We start from the raw sequence: 22,084 nt of genomic DNA on the forward strand, positions 1-22,084 counted from the left end.
GCAATTTATATTTTTACAGTGATGTTAGCCGTGGCTCAGTTGGTAGCACTCTCGCCGCTGAGTCAGATGGGTTCGAGTCCCACTCCAGAGACACAAAATCCAGGTTGACACTTCAGTGCAGTACTGAGGGAGCACTGCACTATCAGAGGTGACGTCTTTCAGATGAGACGTTAAACCGAGGTCTCATCTTCCCTATCAAGTGGGTGTAAAAGATCCGATGACATTATATTGAAGAAGAACAGCATTCTCCCATGTGTCCTGGCCAATATTTATCCCTCAACCAACATCACTAAAAAAAAAGCAATGGCTCTGATCCTCAGGTACTTCTTCTGACTGATAGCTCTTTAATCCAATGAGATCTGCTACTTGCATCCTACCTGGTGTAATGGGACAGATGAAGGTACAAGTCTAGAAATTACTGGTGGTGATCTTAAAGGGCTTTGCCTGTGGAGGCAGGAAGCCAAAACCGTCACAAGCTGACGTTCTATACCTGCGGAGGCATACCTGCCTTCCTCCTTACAGCACCTGCTGGCTGCACGTCTATAATAGAATTAGCGTACGAAAGGCTACGCGGCCTGCTGGTTAGGATGACTCGGGGTATCGCAATGACCATCTGTGGTTTTTCTCTGTTAAAATCTGCAGGTCAAAAAAATAGCATTTAAAAAAATCTTTGGATGCACGCATTGTTTGAATTTTTTTTTGTTGCCATTTTTCTATAGTTATCGAGCAAATCATTGGCACTGGACTCTAAAACTGCATCAGTGCTGGTACAGGGAGAGTAGGTGGCTTGGTACTGATCGTCTGACACATATGTTTTTTTTTGTTTTCTGGAGTCCTGTGTACAGTTCTGGGCACCACATCTTGGAAAGGATATATTCATCGAATCGCAGAATGGTTACAGCACGGAAGGAGGTCATTTGGCCCATCAAGTCCATGCCGGCTCTCTGCAAAAGCAATCCAACTCGTCCCACTCCCCCGCCCTTTCTCTATGGCCCTGCAATTTTTTTCCCTTCAAGTACTTATCCAATTCCCTTTCGAAAGCCACGATTGAATCTGCCTCCACCGCCCCCTCAGGCAGTACATTCCAGATCTTAACCACTCGCTGTGTAAAAACATTTTTCCTCATGTCGCCTTTGGTTCTTTTGCCAATCACCTTAAATCTATGTCCACTGGTTCTTGACCCATCCGCCAATGGGAACAATTTCTCTCTATCTACTCTGTCTAGCCCCTTCATGATTTTGAATACCTCTATCAAATCTCCTCTCAACCTTCTTTGCTCTAAGGAGAACAACCCCAGCTTTCCAGTCTATCCACGAAACTGAAGTCCTTCATCCTAGGGACCATTCTAGTAAAACTCTTCTGCACCCTCTCCAAGGCCTTCACATCCATCCGAAAGTACGGAACCCAGAACTGGACACAACACTCCAGTGTTTTATAAAGTTTCAAAATGACTTCCCTGCTTTTGTACTCTATGCCTCTATTTATAAAGCCCAGGATCCCATGTGCTTTTTTAACCGCTTTCTCAACCTGCCCTGCCACCTTCAAAGATTTGTGCACATATACCCCCCACTTCCAAGTTTAGTGTCATTTGCAAATTTTGAAATTGTGCCCTGTATACCCAAGTGCAAGTCATTAATATATATCAAGAAAAGCAGTAGTCCCAGTACCGACCCCGGGGGAATACCACTGTACACCTCCCTCCAGTCCGAAAAACAACCGTTCACCTCTACTCTCTGTTTCCTGTCACTTATCCAATTTCATATCCATGCTGCCACTGCCCCTTGTATTCCATAGGCTTCAAATTTGCTGACAAGCCTATTATGCGGCACTTTATCAAATGCCTTTTGGAAGTCCATATACACCATATCAACCTCATCGACCATCTCTGTTGCCTCATCAAAAAACTCAATCAAGTTAGTTAAACATGATTTGCCTTTAACAAATCCGTGTTGGCTTTCCTTTATTAATCCACACTTGTCCAAATGACTATGTACTTTGTCCCGGATTAAAAGTTTCCCCACCACCGAAGTTAAATTGACAGGCCTGTAGTTGCTGGGTTTATCCTTACACCCTTTGTTGAACAAGGATGCAATATTTGCAATTCTCTAGTCATCTGGCACCACCCCCCGTATCTAAGGATGATTGGAAGATTATGGCCAATACCTTTGCAATTTCCACCCTTACTTCCCTCAGCAATCTAGGATGCATCTCATCCGGACCGGGTGACTTATCTACTTTAAGTACAGTCCACGTTTTAAATACCTCTTTATCAATTTTTAGCCCATTGTGTATCTCAACTACCTCCACTTTTACTGTGACTTTGGCAGCATCTCCTTCCTTGGTAAAGACAGATGCAAAGTACTCATTTAGTACCTCAGCCATGCCCTCTGCCTCCATGCGTAGATCTCCTTTTTGGTCTCTAATTGGTCCCACCCCTTCTTTTACTACCCATTTACTGTTTATGTGCCGAGAGAAGACTTTTGGATTCCCTTTTATGTTTGCCGCCAGTCTGTTTTCATACTTTCTCTTTGCCCCTCTTATTTTCTTTTTCACTTCCCCTCTGTACTTTCGATATTCAGCCTGGTTCTGACTTGTATTATCAACCTGACGTCTGTCATACGCCCCTTTTTCTGCTTCATCTTACTTTCTATCTCTTTTGTCATCCAGGGAGCTCTGGCTTTAATTGCCCTACCTTTCTCCCTCGTGGGAATGTACCTCGACTGTACCTGAACCATCACTTTTTTAAAGGCCGCCCATTGTTCTATTACAGTTTTGCCTGCCAATCTTTGATTCCAATTTACCCGGGCCAGATCAGTTCTCATCCCTTTGTATTGACCCTCTTCCAATTGAGTATTTTTACTCTACATTGCTCCTTGTCCTTTTCCATAACAAATCTAAACCTCATGATACTATGATCGCTGCTCCCTAAATGTTCCCCCACTGACACTTGCTCCACTTGACCCACCTCATTCCCCAGAACCAGATCCAGCAATGCCTCCTTCCTCGTTGAGCCGGAAACGTACTGGTCAAGAAAGTTCTCCTGAACGTACTTCAAAAATTCCTCCCCCTCTTTGCCCTTTACTATTAGTATCCCAGTCTATATTAGGATAGTTGAAGTCCCCCATTATCATTACTCTGTAGTTCTTGCACCTCACTGTAATTTCCCTGCAAATTTGCTTCTCTCTATCCTTCCCACTAGTTGGTGGCCTGTAGAATACACCCAGTAGTTTAATGGCACCTCTATTGTTCCTTAACTCCAACCAAATAGATTCTGTCCTTGACCCCTCCAGGACATCCTCTCTCTCCAGCACTGCAACACTCTCCTTAATCAAGACTGCCATCCCCCACTCTTTTCTTTCCTTCCCTATCTTTCCTGAACACCTTGTATCCAGGAATATTTAGTACCCAATCCTGCCCTTTTTTGAGTCAGGTCTCCGTTATCGCCACACCATCATATTCCCATGTGGCTAATTGCACCTGCAGCTCACCAACCTTGTTTAAATGCTTTGTGCGTTTACACACATACACTGTAAACCTATCTTAGACCTTCTCGTATTCTCTCTTAGTCTGATCCCACCTAATACCATGCTATTTCTTACTCTTGTGCAATCTGTCGCTCCCAATCCTTTGTGCACCTTGTTTCTCCTTTCCAATGCTACATCCTGGTGCCCATCCCCCTGCCAAATTAGTTTAAACCCTCCCCACAGCCCTAGCGAACCTCCCCACGAGGACATTGGTCCCAGCTCCGTTGAGGTGCAACAGGTCCCACCTCCCCAGAATTGATCCCAATGCCCCAGAAATCTAAAGCCCTCCCTCCTGCACCATCTCTGCAGCCAGGCATTCATCTGCTCTCTCCTATTTCTATACTCACTAGCACGTGGCACCAGGAGTAATCCTTTGAAGTCCTGCTTATTAATCTCTTTCCTTGCTCCCTAAAATCTGCCTGCAGGACCTTTTCCCTCTTTCTACCTATGTTGTTGGTATCGTTATGGACCACAACCTCTGGCTTTTCACCCTCCCCTCTCAGAATTTTCTGCAGCCGCTCAGTGACATCCTTGACCCTGGCACCAGGGAGGCAACATATCATCCTGGAATCACTCCTGCGGCCGCAGAAACACCTGTCTGTTCCCCTAACTATTGAATCCCCTATCACTATTGTTCTCCTGACCTTTCTCCACCCCCCACCCCCAGCCCCTGTAAAGCTGAGCCACCCATGGTGCTGTGGACTTGGCTCTGGCTGCACTCCCCAGAGGAACCCTCTCCCTCACCATACTGGTTAGAGAATGAGATGCACTCAAGGGACTCCTGCACTACCTGCCTGGTCCTCCTTGTCTTAACTAAACTTAACAGAAATAAACTAAAATTTTAACAAAACACTCACCAATCAGCTCGTTCCCTTGTGCTGATGTCAACCTGTTTTTTTAAATTAGTTTTTAGAAGTTTTTATTCAATTGGTTATTTGTAGTTTTATTAATCTAGTTAATAAACTAGTTTAAGTTATTAAATTTAATAAACTAACAGCAGTTTTACGCTCCCAGCTCTTAATTTAATTTTACCCACTTCCCTAACTCAGAGTGAAAAAAAGCTCTAAGACTTTACCAGCCAGTCACCTACCTGCTGTCCTGTGACGTCACTCCTTGATTTTTTTTTCTTTCTCGATCCCACCGACTGCCTTCCGCTCAGGTCCGCTCCCCCGTGTTACCGCCCTCACCACCGGCCTCAGAGGGAGTGGTTCCTGGGCCTCCCGCTCAGGTCCGCTCCCCCGTGTTACCGCCCTCACCACCGGCCTCAGAGGGAGTGGTTCCTGGGCCTTCCGCTCAGGTCTGCTCCCCCGTGTTACCGCCCTCACCACCGGCCTCATAGGGAGTGGTTCCTGGGCCTCCCGCTCAGGTCTGCTCCCCCGTGTTACCGCCCTCACCACCGGCCTCAGAGGGAGTGGTTCCTGGGCCTCCCGCTCAGGTCCGCTCCCCCGTGTTACCGCCCTCACCACCGGCCTCAGAGGGAGTGGTTCCTGGGCCTCCCGCTCAGGTCCGCTCCCCCGTGTTACCGCCCTCACCACCGGCCTCAGAGGGAGTGGTTCCTGGGCCTCCCGCTCAGGTCCGCTCCCCCGTGTTACCGCCCTCACCACCGGCCTCAGAGGGAGTGGTTCCTGGGCCTCCCGCTCAGGTCCGCTCCCCCGTGTTACCGCCCTCTCCACCGGCCTCATAGGGAGTGGTTCCTGGGCCTCCCGCTCAGGTCCGCTCCCCCGTGTTACCGCCCTCGCCGCTGGCCTCATAGGGAGTGGTTCCTGGGCCTCCCGCTCAGGTCCGCTCCCCCGTGTTACCGCCCTCACCACCGGCCTCATAGGGAGTGGTTCCTGGGCCTCCCGCTCAGGTCCGCTCCCCCGTGTTACCGCCCTCACCACCGGCCTCATAGGGAGTGGTTCCTGGGCCTCCCGCTCAGGTCCGCTCCCCCGTGTTACCGCCCTCACCACCGGCCTCATAGGGAGTGGTTCCTGGGCCTCCCGCTCAGGTCCGCTCCCCCGTGTTACCGCCCTCACCACCGGCCTCATAGGGAGTGGTTCCTGGGCCTCCCGCTCAGGTCCGCTCCCCCGTGTTACCGCCCTCACCACCGGCCTCATAGGGAGTGGTTCCTGGGCCTCCCGCTCAGGTCCGCTCCCCCGTGTTACCGCCCTCACCACCGGCCTCAGAGGGAGTGGTTCCTGGGCCTCCCGCTCAGGTCCGCTCCCCCGTGTTACCGCCCTCACCACCGGCCTCATAGGGAGTGGTTCCTGGGCCTCCCGCTCAGGTCCGCTCCCCCGTGTTACCGCCCTCACCACCGGCCTCATAGGGAGTGGTTCCTGGGCCTCCCGCTCAGGTCCGCTCCCCCGTGTTACCGCCCTCACCACCGGCCTCATAGGGAGTGGTTCCTGGGCCTCCCGCTCAGGTCCGCTCCCCCGTGTTACCGCCCTCACCACCGGCCTCATAGGGAGTGGTTCCTGGGCCTCCCGCTCAGGTCCGCTCCCCCGTGTTACCGCCCTCACCACCGGCCTCAGAGGGAGTGGTTCCTGGGCCTCCCGCTCAGGTCCGCTCCCCCGTGTTACCGCCCTCGCCGCCGGCCTCATAGGGAGTGGTTCCTGGGCCTCCCACTCAGGTCTGCTCCCCCGTGTTACCGCCCTCGCCGCCGGCCTCATAGGGAGTGGTTCCTGGGCCTCCCGCTCAGGTCCGCTCCCCCGTGTTACCGCCCTCACCATCGGCCTCATAGGGAGTGGTTCCTGGGCCTCCCGCTCTCAGGTCTGCTCCCCCGTGTTACCGCCCTCACCATCGGCCTCATAGGGAGTGGTTCCTGGGCCTCCCGCTCAGGTCCGCTCCCCCGTGTTACCGCCCTCACCATCGGCCTCATAGGGAGTGGTTCCTGGGCCTCCCGCTCAGGTCCGCTCCCCCGTGTTACCGCCCTCGCCGCCGGTCTCAGAGGGAGTGGTTCCTGGGCCTCCCGCTCAGGTCCGCTCCCCCGTGTTACCGCCCTCACCACCGGTCTCATAGGGAGTGGTTCCTGGGCCTCCCGCTCAGGTCCGCTCCCCCGTGTTACCGCCCTCACCACCGGCCTCATAGGGAGTGGTTCCTGGGCCTCCCGCTCAGGTCCGCTCCCCCGTGTTACCGCCCTCACCATCGGCCTCATAGGGAGTGGTTCCTGGGCCTCCCGCTCAGGTCCGCTCCCCCGTGTTACCGCCCTCACCATCGGCCTCATAGGGAGTGGTTCCTGGGCCTCCCGCTCTCAGGTCTGCGCTCTCGTGTTACCGCCCTCACCACCGGCCTCATAGGGAGTGGTTCCTGGGCCTCCCGCTCAGGTCCGCTCCCCCGTGTTACCGCCCTCACCACCGGCCTCATAGGGAGTGGTTCCTGGGCCTCCCGCTCCCCCGTTTGGAAGGAATGCAGCGCAGATTCACCAGAATGTTACCAAGGGTTAGACTATGAGGAAAGATTACATAAACTAGGCTTGTATTCCCTGGAATAGAGAAGGTTAAGAGGTGATTTGGTTGAGGTTTTTAGGATTTTGAAAGGAATTGATAGGATAGAGAGAGAGAAACTTTTTCCGCTGGTGGGGGAGTCTAGGACAAGGGGACATAACCTTAAAATCAGAGCCAGGCCATTCAGGAGAAAAGTTAGAAAACACTTCTTCACGCAAAGGGTGGTAGAAGTGTGGAACACTCTCCCACAAAAAAGCAATAGACGCTAGCTCAATTAATAATTTTAAATCTGAGATCGATAGATTTTTGCTAGCCGAGGGTATTAAGGGATCTGGAGTCAAGGCGGGTGAATGGAGTTCGGGTACAGATCAGCTACGATCTAATTGAATGGAGGAACAGGCTCGAGGGGCTGAATGGCCTACTCCTGTTCTTATGTTCCTACGTAGGCAAACATGGAAGGTATTTTGCACCGCAGCATCCCACAAACAGCAATGATGTGAATGGCCTGTTATTCTGATTCCTGGTGGTATTTGTTGAAGGAAGAATGTTGGCCAGGACACCAGAGAAAGATGACAATTGGATGCTGTAAGGGGACCAAAGGGCGCTTCTTGATGGATGAATTAAGATGGGCTAAATGGCTCCTTGCGACACGAAGACTATAATAGCACTGTCAACTATGTGTACCAGCTTGATACCAGCAGCTACTGAGAGCAATGGGGCGGCAGACCTAAATTATACTATTGGCTTACACTTTGACCCAGCATTGACTTGCCTCAAATTCTGGGGATAGAATCATCGAATGATACAGCAACCCTGCCCATGCATGCTTGCATCAGAATGCTGCCCATCCCATCGGCTGTCTGCTAACATCAAAAAGATTACAACTGAAGCTTTGAATACCTCTTAAATTTTCTTCCTAGTGCTTGTAGCCAGTAACCAGCTGGCTAGCTTTTAGCGGTGGAGTCACAGTGCTTCTTTAAATTTGATTTGAGCGACACAAATCTCGCAACAAGATTTATGTTGATGCAAATGCCTGAAGCTGTGTTACATCAACCCAAACTGTGTGGTAGGACGGGCCCATTTTGATAAACTTCTATTGTCGAGTAAATACACTTTCCAGATACATAACTTCCAAGGTTGAGTGCCAATTATTCTCCAACAGTAGCAGAATCAATCTACAGGATTCATTTAAATAAAGCACAGTTCAAGATACCCTCCCTGTGTACCAGTTACTAATGTGCAGTGTGTCTTCTCCTCTGTTAGGGAAGTGTCCGAGTCCATTGAAGAACAGAGACTTTGTCACTCTTCGATCGTGGCTTCCTCTGGGCAATGACTACATGATTATTAACTACTCAGTGAAGCATCCAGTGAGTATCAGTATGTGCAGAGGTCCTCCTGTCCATTGTGAAGGGCCGTGTGTTCTATTGGTTTTGGAACCGACTCGTATATAACGTTAATAAATGCAAAATTCAATAGTGCAAGTCGAGCTCTATCAGCATGAGAAGGTTTTACAGAGTCAGGATTAAAAGTGGCTGAGTAAACATTACTCACTGTGAGTTCGATGAAAGGGAGAAAGCAATAAATTGTGAAACTGTGCAGTGCTACTATTCTGTGTATTCACAAAATGTTTACAGATCGAAGGCTGTGTCCGAGACTGTAGCTGAGTTTGAAACGATTGCATTCTGTGCACCCTCGGACAGTGATCCTCGCTTGCCATTCAGACCGAAGATACACTAACCCTTAAGCTGCTGGCAGGTTCAGGAAAACACACAGGCTGATTGGTTTTGCCTGGGATACAGTAATAGCAGGAGTAGCTTTATTGCTGAAATATTAACCAGACCACAACTAAGCTAAAAATACAATATACATATAAAAAAATTAAAACTTTTGTCGTTCCGATCATATCAAAAGTCCTTAAGATCTCAGTGGTAAACCACATTAATAAATTATTTTTGGTCCATGCACACTAATCAAAAGATTACATCGTCAATTTTAACCCAGGGCATGAGTGCAGTGTGTGGGTGCCAGGGCAGGTGGGCAGTGCCCAGGGTGGCACCGGCATGAGGCTTGGCCCATTTCAACTCCCGGGCCACATTACCATCTTAAAGGACTACTTCTGCCCAAATACGGCGGGAATGATGAGGGGGCCGCCGGGCGGGGGAGGGATTTCACGTGGGGAATGGACCCCTGCACTCAGGTGAGGGAGCGGGTCCGGAGGTGATCGTAGCGGGGGGATGGGAAGCCCAGGATAGGGGAGTCCCAAAGTTTCTACTCCTCCTGGCCCACAAATTATTAAAAATTGACACTTATCTGGGTGTCTTCTGACCATGATCTTGCCTGCAGCAAGATTTCACGGCCAGCCCAACACTGAGCTTCACTGCCGCGATTGGCAGTTAAAAATCTCATCAGGGTCTGAATTACATCATCAAACCTCGACTACCAAATATTAATGTTATAAATATTAGGCCCTGTCTGCCCTCACAGGTGGACGTGAAAGATCCCACAGCACTATTTCGAAGAAGAGCAGGGGAGTTCTCCCCGGTGTCCTGGCCAATATTTATCCCTCAAGGCACATCACTAAAACAGATCACCTGGTCATTATCACATTGGGACCTTGCTGTGTGCAAATTGGCTTCCGCTTTTCCTACATTACAACAGTGACTACACTTCAAAAAGTACTTCGTTATCTGTACGGCGCTTTAGAACGTCCTGAGATCATGAAAGACGCTATATAAATTCAAGTCTTTCTTTTTTTCTTTCTTTAATAAGGTGCCAGCTTGCCTGTGGTGGGTGACCCTGATGCTGCCGTAAACCAAAAATGGTGGCAGGCCCAAAGGCGTTTTGAACGCAGCAAGCGGGCACGGTTAAAATCGGGCCTTACGTGTTTCTGAGTTGAGGCGGAGGATTCTATGCATACAACATGACTATGGCTAAAAGTGTCACTAAGAATTTATCTCCACTATTCGACATTGAAACCTTTAGAGAATAAAACTTAAGGACAAGCTGGAAATAATACTAACCTGGAGTTGAATTTGACGACCAATTTTTCTTAACACCCAAGCTGCTTGTAAAAGATTTGGTTCTAACTATTCCATGTCTATCCATGGTGCAGACTGTTACTAACAGATGGATCCTGAGGGGACATGAGTGGGTAAAATCCACATAATGGCCCCGATATTTACGGGGAAGAATCAGTGGGGGGGTGGGGGGCGTGGCAGCCGGGAAACCCGGAAGTCCTGCCGAATTTAATGACAGGACCTTGTTTGAATTTTTTTCCTCCATTTCCCGGCCGGCAGCCAGACAGATTGAGAGGCAGTCAGGTGGGAAGGCCTGCTCTGGAAGGCCGCAGCCGGAGAGCGGAGAAGAGGGAGTGAGAGATCACGAGCAGGGGGGTGTTTGAAGAAATTGCGGCGGTGGGGTGTTTGAAGAGATCGCGTGTGAGTCGGCCTGGAGATCGGGGGGCTTCAGATCGCTGGGTAGGGGTCGGTCAATCACGGTAGGTTTGCATGGGGAGCCGGGGGGAAGCACTCCTGCTCCTCCTGGCCCACAAGCAATGCTGGAAAGGCACTGGCCTGCTCGATCCTGCAGTTCTCACCTCCCTTCGGCTGCTGGGATTCCCGAGCCCTGGGAAACCCGGCCCGCAGTTGTTAAATGTAAACGTCCGTTAAAACTGAGGCGCACAGCCTCATTAACAAATTTAAATAATTGACCCACCTCTGGAGAGCACCCCACAACCCACCTCTGTTAAAACCGGAATTTGGAGCATTGGGATCGGGTTTCAGCCCTGCCACTGTCCCACCCACCGTGGAGGGATAAAATGCCCCCAATATTTCTGGTGCTCAGCAGTGTCTGTGATTAAAATTTAGTGACTCTTGACTGCTCTATTTTTCCATGGGTTAAGCTGCCCTTGATTTTTGTTTTAAACAAGGTAACCTGCTGATATCAGGATTCATTTGAGGAACAGATCATTCAGTGACTTGTGGGGTGGGGAACATCAAGACGAGGGAGATTGCGTCCTTGGCAGCTCACTGATTGGCAGAAATACCTTGTTTCAATTCCAGAAAGTTTTTTTTTTATACAAATGTTGCTGACTGCTTCTTTATTTGCAGAAATATCCCCCAAAGAAGGACTTAGTGCGAGCGGTCTCACTGCAGACTGGCTACTTCATTAAATCGAATGGAGCTAACAGCTGTACCTTGTACTACTTGACCCAAATGGACCCGCGAGGTTAGTGCACCAACTTGCCGGAGAAACAGGACTCTCCAAGTCCTCCCCAACAAACTGATTTATGAAGTGTTTTTCCAATGCTTTAGCAGATATTTCCAGCAATGTGGGATAGGAACATAAGGAACAGGAGTAGGCCATTCAGCCCCTCGAACCTGCTCCGCCATTCAATTAGATCATCGCTGAACTGCACCTCAACTCCATTTTCTCGCCTTTGCTTTATATCCCTTGATACCCTCTCCCGGTTCACATCCCACTCCAGAGGCTTGAACACATAATCCAGGCTGACACTACAGTGAAGTACTGAGGGAGTGCTGCACTGTCAGAGGTGCCGTCTTTCAGATAAGGCTTTAAACCGAGGCCCCGTCTGCCCTCTCAGGTGGATGTAAAAGATCCCATGACACTATTCGAAGAAGAGCAAGGGAGTTCTCCCCGACGTCCTGGCCAATATTTATCCCTCAACCAACATCACCAAAGTGGATTATCTGGGCAATTATATCATTGCTGTTTGTGGGATCTTGCTGTGCGCAAATTGGCTGCCGCGTTTCCTACATTACAACAGTGACTACACTTCAAAAGTACTTCATTAGCTGTAAAACACTTTGGAACGTTCTCAGGTAGTGAAAGGCACTATACAAATGCAAGTCTTTCTTTTCTTTCTTTTACCCAACAAAAATCTATCTATCTCGGTCTTGAAAGCTCCAATTGTCCCAGCATCCACAGCCTTTTGGGGGAAGAGAGTTCCAAATTTCTGATATCCTTTGTGTGAAGGAGTGCTCCTGAATGGCCTAGTTCTAATTGTAAGATTACGTCCCCTTGTTCTTGATTGCCCCACCAGAGGAAATAGTTTCTCTGTATCTACCCTGTTGAATCCTTTTAGCATTTAAAACACCTGTCAGATCACTCGTCAATCTCCTATATTCAAGGGAATACAAGCCAAGTTTATGCAACCTGTCCTCGTAACTTAACCCTCGAAGCCCTGGATGAACCATACAGACTATTAAGATTTTGGACACTGGGCTGTGCTGAGTTAGCTGATCTGAGACAGAACAACAATTGGGGGTGGGCTACAATTGGCTTTAGCTTTAGGGGCAATAAATGCTGGCCTTGCCAGCGACACCCATATCCCATGAACGAATGAAAAAAAAAGATTCCCTCGGCCTGAAAGGGGGATATTGACTTGAGTCCCCACTGTCCAGTGACTTCTCGATGGGATGCACTTGTGAGTCCCCCATGGTTGAATAGTCTGCTGGCACTCACTGACTAGACTCGCGCACAAAGAATGGCCACCTGTGCGAGGCGTTAGAGGCTTCCAACGGTGCCCGTTGAACCATGCCCTAAGAATTCAAGAGAGGAGGGAAGAAAATTGTTAAAACAGAGGCCACTGTCACGTCACTAAGCACTTTTCAAGCTGCCTGAGTTCTCGATACAGCAGGCTGTGAAAAGTCTGCAGTTGTGCAGCCATGTTGGCTAACGAGGATGGTTTGTGTACGTGATCTGCCGTCATGCAGCCTCTTTCAAATGGATTTGCATCGTTTATAACTTTGGGGTCATTTTTTGACTTCACACTGGTCGGAACTGCGTTTATCCGAATCTCCGATATGCACCCCCTGACAGCGAGGCTCCAGACACCCCCGCTAAAGGAGTGTGAAGACACAAAATAATTCTCCACTCTGTCCACCCGAAGCGGTTAGTTGTTTGATGTCCACTAGATGGGGCTGTTGGTGCTTTGCTGACCTGGTGTGCACCGACAATGTGCGATTCCACCGATTGGATGTGAACTCACTGAGCCGTATGGAGTTAATAAAACTTTGTGTTTGAACTGGAGACAATTGAACCCCAAGAACAATTTACAAATGTGTTTAGTGATTGCAGGAATAGATCAGAATGCAGAAACTGTGGTGAGACTTTGGAAAATAATATGTGCCAGCCTTTTGCGCTATGGTGATCGAGCCTCTGTGGCTGAATCCCGTTGTTCCTAAATATTTTGTGAGGTGAAGGTGGTCTTTGTGATTGGAATAATGTCAGTTTTCTCATTCTTACAGGTGGAGCACTCTAGTTCCATGAGGAGTCTGTCGTCTGAGTGGTTGTGAACTGACATAAGTTATACCTGACGTGGTTTGTCGGTTTAATGCCTGATTTACATTGCGGAAGCTTTTCTCTGATAAGGTGCTTTGGCCTGTGTTGCAAATTCTCCTGTTTATAGCACGTGGCAGATCCGGAGGACAGGGGGCATCACCGGAATAACTGCTGATGCACCCGCATCTGCACCAGAAAATTGCAATATCAGTTAGGCGGTGTGTACAGTCCAGCAAATCTTATTCCTGGCTCATGGTACATGAGTTCAAAGTTCACACTAAGAACTCAGCTCACCAACGGCACGATAAAATGGTGGCCTCTGATGGCAACCACTGCCCCGGTGCTGGCAAAATTCTATTCGCTGCCGATGAACGAAAGCACGTCACGAGATGGCACTGCCCGACTCGGGATGGACTGTGGACTACCCCATTTATATTACAGCGCTGTCAATAAATGGGCTACGTAGCACCACTAATTCCTGGAACTGTAAAAAAGTGGGGTCACTGCATTGAGATGCTTCAGTCAGTATCAGCTTCTGAACAGCCAGAAGAAGAATTCTCAGCAAACTGTACTCAAGTGGCATTTTATTTTTACTTGGCGGGGAGGTTGGCACTGAAACTGAGACTTTATCTGCCGCAGGTTAATGTTTCAAAGTGGAACTTGGTTTTTAATTGGCATGCATTGACTTACTCATTGTCCCTCTTGCATAGGAACAGAAGTAGGCCATTCAGCCCCTTGAGCCTGTTCCGCCATTCAATTAGATCATGGCTGATCTGTACCTCAACTCCATTTACCCGCCTTTATTCCATATCCCTTGGTACCATTACCTAACAAAAATCTATCAATCTCAGTCTTGAAGATTTCAGTTGACCCCCCCCCTCAGCATTCACAGCCTTTTGGGAGAGGGTGCTCTAGATTTCGTCTACTCTTTTTGTGAAGAAGTGCTTCCTGACAACTTCTGAACGGCCTTGCTCTAATTTTAAGGTTATGCCCTCAAGTTGTGGACTTCCTCATCAGAGGAAATAGTTTCTCTCTATCTACCCTATCAAATCCTTTAATCATTTTAAACATCTGAATCAGATCACCACTTAATCTTCTATACTCGAGGGAATACAAGCCTAGTCTATACAACCCGTCCTCATAATTTAACCATTTTAGTTTTAGTAATCATTCAGAAATGTGCAATCTTAAATTCATGCAGATGTGTTAAAACTGCACTATCTCTGCTTAAACGTAAATGCTTTTACAGCTTGAGGTCACTTAACTATTTCTGGAAGTTTGTAAGACATTTCTGGTTTGCTCATTACTTTGTTCTTCCTCTGGGGTCGTTACTGGCAAATGAGGCCAGCGGACCAATTTCGGGTGGACCTGCTTACGGCCTGATCAGGTGCGTGCAGCGTGTGCTGCTCCGGGATCGCGCCCCAATCTGGGCACGATCCAATTTCCAGGCCCCTAATTCTTGGAGCCAATCCTCAAACTGGGAGCTGTAAGATTCGGTATCATCCTGGTCATCCTCCTCTGCATCTTCTCCAGAACCTCAATAACCCCCACCACAAAACTGCACAGAATATTCGAAGTGCAGGTGCACCAAAGCCTTATATCGCATGAAGCTGCACCCATCCACAATAATTGACATTAGCCAACAATATGTTGCAGGCCAACCCATCAAAGTTGGCCAGCAACATATTGATTTGGTCTGAATTACTAACCCCTGTGCATATTTTTGCATCATCCATCAATTTAAGGATAGCTCTGTTTAAGCCCTCCTCTTGATCATTAATAAAAAGGACAGCTTAGTATTGGTGCATCAGCTTGGCTCAGTTGGTTGCACCCTTGCTGCTGAGCCAGCAGATTAGGTCTGTGGGTCCCTGCCCCACTTCAGGCCTTCAACACATAATCCAGGCTAACATGTCATTAGAGTGCAGAGCGAATGCTGTGCTGTTGAAGTACTGTCCATTGAATGAGATGTTAAACTGAGCTCCTGTCTCTTGTTCAGGATCTTCCCGTAGTACTATTTGAATGAAAAGTAGAGAGTTTTCCAGAGGACATGGCCAACATTTCTGCCTCAACTAGCGCCATCAAAAAATGGATCAACTACACTTTCATCTTGTTGTGGAATCTTGTGTGCCAACTAGTTGTTGTGTTTTCCCTACACAACAGCTACTGCCTTTTAAAGTAATTTATTGTATGTGCTGTGCTTTGAGCATTACAAAGCAAGACTTTTTCTCTATGGTGTTGCTGCTGCAGTTTAATCAGTCTTGGAGGAAGGCTTCTAGTTCCATTGTAGATCACCTTTGGTCTGGTCTCTGATTCTGTGGTACTTTGAACATATAAGGCATTAGCATTCTTTGTAGTACGTAACTTGGTAGGCAGAAGCAGCTCGTTTAGGTATTGACTCCATGTAGAGTGCCATCTGGAGCACAGGCTGAGTAATTACTCCATATAACACAAGCCACTGTTGGAGCTGAGAGACAATGTTTAGATTGTAAATAATTATTTAAGAGTTATTTGAAATGCAGCCTAAAATGCACATATTCAACGAACCTAAGAGGTAAAACACTCTTAAAACAACAGGTTCTTTCTATCCAATCAGTCTATTCATGCGAAAGTCTAGAAAAATGTCATCTGATCTGTCGATTTGTTTGGTGAGCTGGTGACCATGTGGTCGTTATGATCAATGGACATTTTCCCTACCAATTCCCTTTTTCCAGAGTCCGATTCAGACCATTCGGATTCCAGATGGTCAAGAGTTAAATCCAAAATCAAAACTGATCATCCCTAGTTTAGAATTTACAGAAAGCAATGTTTGTGAAGCAAACCCTTGCTCCTCTTTTTGCTTTTGGATCTCTGCACAAAGAAACCGTGGTCATTAACCCTGACAACCTCTATTTCGGGCAATAAATAATGTAGAAACACTGCACCGTCTCTTTCAACACTACTCCCACACATCAGTGGCTGCATTTTAATGACTAATCCAGGGTAGCCAACGCTATAAAAACAGAGGGGGACCACATCAGACCTGACTGCAGACCTGACATCAAACACACAGCTTCTCTGCGAGTTAAGTTTGAATTCTGAGTTAACCAAGCTTAGCAAAGTTAGCCGATCCAATACAATGAGAAAAGAAACTCTGCAGTTTTATTCAGCTCCAATTTTATTTGTACAGTTGTAATTTTTTGTTGTTGTTTTAGTCAATCTTACAGTGATATTTTAAGACAGATGTGTTTTACTTCCTGGAATTATGCCTTCATTAAACTTAAACTTCGGGAATATATTGCTCACTTAATGTCTCAAACTCGCTCATGGTTCGGTCAACCACTTCAACATCCTTGTTGACTCACAAATTAGCGATGTGCCTCTCAGTGCCCCCTTGGGCTAGAGAGGAGGAAAGGCAGCCCATGTTCATGGCACCATTTACTATCCAGGAGTAGGAAATTCACATCTTTTGGAATATGATCACAACAGGAATGGATTTGGCGCTCACTAGCCTGCCAAAACTAACTATATCCGTGCATATGAAGTATAGCCACTGTACTGCCTACAGCATTCGGGAATCTCACCCCAACACAAGTTGGTTCAATTCAAGAGAGAATGAACAGTCTTAAACAAAAGATGGAGGAAGTGGGGTTTATGACAGTATTCAACAGTGGATGCATGAGATCTTACCACTACAGCCTAGTTATTGAGGGGTTAACTGGACATTACCTAATATTTTTGACTTACCGAGCATGATGATAAACACCTTTTAATTTTCCTGGAACGGCAGTAAAACACGAGTTTTAATGCTGACACAGGAGGACATCCAATGAAGCAGAAGGTCAATATTATCAGCTGTGAAGCACAATAAGGAGGTACTTAAAACAGCTGGAATAACTTGTGGGAGCTCAGGGCAGCTGTTGACCAAGCAATATTCCTGAAGAAAAGCAGGCAAAGGAAAGTCAAGTCTCCTGAAAGCAATCAGAGAGGAGGGACAGACTGGACAGGACAATCCCATCTCAGAAGCACCTGGTGAAACAGATATGGATGGAGGTAGCTGAAAGAGTAAACATTGTGTCCAGGAGGACCTGCAGGAACCGGCAAGATCTAAGTAAAATGTAAGAGCTGAATAAATCATCTCAGGTAAATACAATGATATTGATAGGCACCTACCACAGGTAGTCATGCAAGAAGGCCACCTCTGCTCACATTTCAATCCTTTCAGAAGCAAAATACTGGGAATGCTGGAAATCTGAAATAAAGACAGAAAATGCTGGAAATACTCAGCAAGTCAGGCAGCATCTGTGGAGACTGAAACAGAGTTAACATTTCAGGTCAAAGACCGAGGACAGAGGGGTTAGAGTGGGAGTGGGACAGGGAATTAAAATGACAAGCGACCGGCAGATCAGAGTCATGCGTGCGGACAGAGTGGAGGTGTTCAGCAAAGCAAATCCCAATCTGCGTTTGGTCTCCCCAATGTAGAGGAGACCGCATCGTGAGCAGCGAATACAGTATATGAAATTGAAAGAAGTACAAGTAAATTGCTGTTTCACTTGGAAGGAGTGTTTGTGTCCCTGGACAGTGGGAAGGGAGGAGGTGAAAGGGCATGCGTTGCATCTCCTGCGCTCGCATGGGAAGGTGCCGTGGGAAGGAGAGCGGGTGATGTGGATGATGGAAGAGTGGACCAGGGTGTCACGGAGGTTAAAGTCCCTTCAGAATGCTGAAAGGGGAGGGGAGGGGAAGATGTGTTTGGTAGTGGGAACGGGCTGGAGGTGGCGGAAATGGCAGAGGGCGATACGTTAAATGTGGAGGCTGGTGGGGTGGAAGGTGAGGACTAGGGCGACCCTATCTTAGTTCTGGGGAGGGAGGGGAAGGGGTGAGGGCAGAGATGCGGGAAATGGGACGGACACAGTCGAGGGCCCTGTCATTTACGGTGGAGCGGAATCCTCAGTTGAGGAAAAAGGAAGATACGTTGGAAGCATTGGTGTAGAAGAGGGCATCGTCAGAACAGATACAACATGGAGACAGAGAAACTGGGAGAATGGAATAGAGTCCTTACAGGAAGCAGGGTGGGAGAAAGTGTAATCAAGGTAGCTGTGGGAGTCGGTGGGCTTATAAAAGATATTGATTCACAGCCTATTCCCAGAAATGGAAATAGAGAAGTCAAGGAAGGGAAGGGAAGAGTCGGAGATGGACCACGTGAAGGCGAGGGAAGGGTGGAAATTGAAAGCAAAGTTGATGAAATGTTCCACGTATCCCACAAAAAGGCAGGCATAGCTGGGACCTGTACGGGTTCCCATAGCGACACCTTTTATTTGGAGGAAGTGAGTAGAATCAAAGGAGAAGTTGTTCAACGTAAGAACAAGTTCAGACAGGTGGAGGAGGGTGGTGGTGGATGGGGACTGGTTGGGCCTCCGTTCAAGGAAGAAGCGAAGGGTCCGCAGGCCGTCCTGGTGGGGGATGGAGGTATAGAAGAACTGGATGTCCATGGTGAAAATGAGACGGTTAGGGGCAGGGAACTGGAAACTGTTAAAGTGGCGGAGGGTGTCGGAAGAGTCGCGGATGTAGGTTGGAAAAGACTAGACAAGGGGAGAGAAAAAGAGTCGAGATAGGAAGAAACAAGTTCTGTGGGGCAAGAAAAGGCTGAAATGATGGGTCTACTGGGGCAGTCCTGTTTGTGGATCTTGGGAAGGAAGAGAAGTGGGCAGTGCGGGGTTGGGGGACTATGAGGTTAGCTCTTTAACTTCTTTTAACTCTTTAACTTCTTCCAGTTCATTTCAATCCTTTCATGTTGGAAGAAACTAAGCATTAAAGAGGAAGTTGCCCAGATGCAGCACTTCACAACTGAACAAAGGCAAAAATGCTTTGTTTGAATGTGGAGACTTGGAGTGTATGGTATATCTAAGCTTAGGAAATGATTTGGCAACTTCTGTATACAGTAACAACAGTAAAAGGCTCTTCACACAAGTAATATATATTTTCAGTTTGTAGCATGCATTATGTCTCTGAAGCTGTGTAGGTCTAACACATTGGGCCCGATGTTACCAGGGCTGCGGGTTCTCGGCGGGGGGGCTATCGCGCCCGGCGAAATCAGTCTGCCACCCGCGCGATCGTAGCCCGATTGGATCCACTCACCTTCTCCTCCGGGTTCCTCACTGCTGACCTGTGCGTCGGGCGGGCTGCGCATGCGCAGTAAGATCTGTCAGCTGGAGGAGCTCTATTTAAAGGGGCAGTCCTCCACTGACAGATGCTGCAACAAACAGAAAAAATTACAGCATGGAGCAGCCCAGGGGGAAGGCTGCTCCCGGTTTAATGATGCCTCACTCCAGGTAGCAATACATGGGGTGAGGAGGATTGGGAGGACAGAGATCTTCCCCCCGGCGGGCGGGAGGAAGCGGTCTGCCTCTGCCACCAGGAAGGCCTGGCTCGAGGTGGCAGAGGAGGTCACCTGCACCACCAACATATCGCCCACCTGCATACAGTGCAGGAGGCGCTCCAATGACCTCAGTAGGTCAGCCAAAGTGAGTACACTTACTCTTTCCCCTACACTCCGTCTGCCACATCACCGCCCCCACCCCACATCTCCTTCTGCACTGCCAACACTACTCTGTCACATCACCCCTCATACCCACTCAAACATCATCCTCATCTTACCTGCACCTACTCACCTTGCCAGTACTCATCCCGCCACTACCACTCAACCCAATCCTCATACAATCTCATGGCTCTATCTCATACTCACCCTCTCGTGCATCTCTTTCACGGCCAGCCTCACTCAACCTGCCACTACCTGTGCTGCAGCCACAGAGCATGCATCACATATGTGCAGTAGGAAGCATAAGGCAAACGTGTCGTGAGCATGAAGGGGGTGCACAAGGGTGTTTAAGGGTTTGTCATGGTTGTTACTTATATTGCATTTCTGATCAACTCACATTACATATTATATTGGCACCACTACTGCCATGTCTTCGTGAATCTTGTCTGGTTTGTGCAATTAAGCCCTTTCCTGAGGATCACAATGAAGTCCCACAACTGATGCCACCCATTGTGTCACTGCAGAGTGGGTGTAGGTGTATTCGCAGGGCTCTTTTGTGCAGACGGCTGAGAGACGTCGGCGATGTCCCCGGTTGCACCCTGGAAGGATGCGGAGGAGAAGTTGTTGAGGGCAGTGGTGACTTTGACAGCGAGAGGTAAGAAGATGGTGCTCGGGCCAGCCAGGAGCAGCTCGGCATGAAGGAGGCTGCAGATGTCCACGACTACATGTCGAGTGACTCTGAGCCTCCGTGTGCACTGCTGCTCAGAGAGGTCTAGGAAGCTGAGCCTCGGTCTGTGGACCCTGTGGCGAGGGTAGTGCCCTCTGCGACGCATCTCTCTCTGCAGTAGCCCTCCCTCCTGCTGTACAGGTGGATGTGCCACAGCACTCTGTTGTGGAGCTCCACGTGTCAGAGGTGGACGGCGTGCATGGCGAGGCTGGTGAGGCTGGTGATGCTGTTCGCCCTCCGAGGAGGTCATGACTGCAGCTACGGCGGCCCCCATCCGGAAGATGTACATCTGAGGGGGTCCGCAAGGTCGGTACATGTCTCTGGACCCCGGGGTAAGTGTGCAAGTTGGTGACTTTGATTGTCAGGAGGAGGGTGGCAGAGGCCAAACTTTGTCCCAAGTGACAGAGTGGCCTCCTGCAATGAGTGAGGGTCTCCCCCCACCACCTGTCAAATGGACCTTTGCAGCTACCACAGGCTGACAGCTGCAACAGGTCCATTTGAATTGGGAGTGTTTCCCCCAGTGTGGGAAACAGTCCCAGTTTGCTTTAAAATCCCACCCCTCCTCACATAATTCCTTAATCAGGTCAGATAATGACCTGAACAAGCAAAATAAATAGCTTTAAGTGGCATCCCGCTGGCTTTAATTGCCTACAGGATTCCCATCAGCGGGGGCTGCGCGCGCGCACGCCGGCGCGTCAGTGGGGAACCCGGAAGTCCACGGGTTCGAGGCGGGCTCCGGTCCCGGGATTTCCCGAATTTTGGGGCCCCCCCGCCAGGAACGCACCCGATAGCGGGTGCTAAAATGATGCCCATTGTCTCTGCTCCGTGTACTTTCAATATCTTGATATTATTCTTTTGCTTGCAAGTCAAGAAGGCCTTTAACCTCCAAGAACAGCCCCTTCAGCAGTCTCAAATAATGTAAGCCCTTTACCCCTTTCAAGGCAGCTAGCCTAGATATCATAGGATGAGAGAGCACGGAGGTTCAGAAATGGTGAAGCTGCATGCTTGCTCTGAACTCATGTTTAGAGCCATAATGTTCATGTTGTATCGTCCTACTGAATGAGTATCAAAGGCACGCATTGAACTTGAGTAACACTTAGAGAGGACCAGGCAATGAAAGTAATGCTTGAATTGTTATTTCAAGCAGTATTTTTGACATTTTTTCTCTTCTGCTTTCTTGGGAATGGAAGAACAGACTATAGTCCCAGCTAGTGCTCCCAAGCAAGCCTGCAGTGCTATCACTACCCCTGCCAGATTCCAGCATAGCAATACAGACTCCAGATGATGTAGATACTGAGGCACAGGAAGAAGTGCAGGATGAGTCATAGTGTATAGAGTTGGCTGCTTGAGGTCAGGCCTTTGTTAGGCAGAGGTCCAACGTGGCTTCTTGCCTTAATTCCAGCACCTAGTGATTCAGATCTCACATGGCCTGCTTACAAATGAAGACTTCTGTCTGAGCAGAATTATTTGCATGAGTGCTAAATACACTGCAAGGTCTAGGGAGGAGTATGGAGTATTCCGCTGTCTAGATCTGTAGTAATGGAACAATGCTGGTCACACTCCAGTATACCATGGAATGCATGAGAATTCCTGTGGC

General features: G+C 48.6%; 1 protein-coding gene across 2 annotated transcripts in view; it reads left to right on the top strand.

Moving 5' to 3' along the window:
* Positions 1–22,084, top strand: part of stard15 (StAR-related lipid transfer (START) domain containing 15) — a 93,177-nt gene that overhangs the window by 64,264 nt on the left and 6,829 nt on the right. For both annotated transcript variants that reach the window (XM_067996049.1, XM_067996048.1), the window contains 2 exons: positions 8,210–8,313; positions 11,056–11,173. In XM_067996049.1, the coding sequence (XP_067852150.1) occupies positions 8,210–8,313; positions 11,056–11,173 (222 nt within the window). The remainder of the gene's footprint in view (positions 1–8,209; positions 8,314–11,055; positions 11,174–22,084) is intronic.

This window comes from Heptranchias perlo, chromosome 14 (genome assembly GCF_035084215.1).
Source record: "Heptranchias perlo isolate sHepPer1 chromosome 14, sHepPer1.hap1, whole genome shotgun sequence".
Classification (NCBI taxonomy): domain Eukaryota; kingdom Metazoa; phylum Chordata; class Chondrichthyes; order Hexanchiformes; family Hexanchidae; genus Heptranchias; species Heptranchias perlo.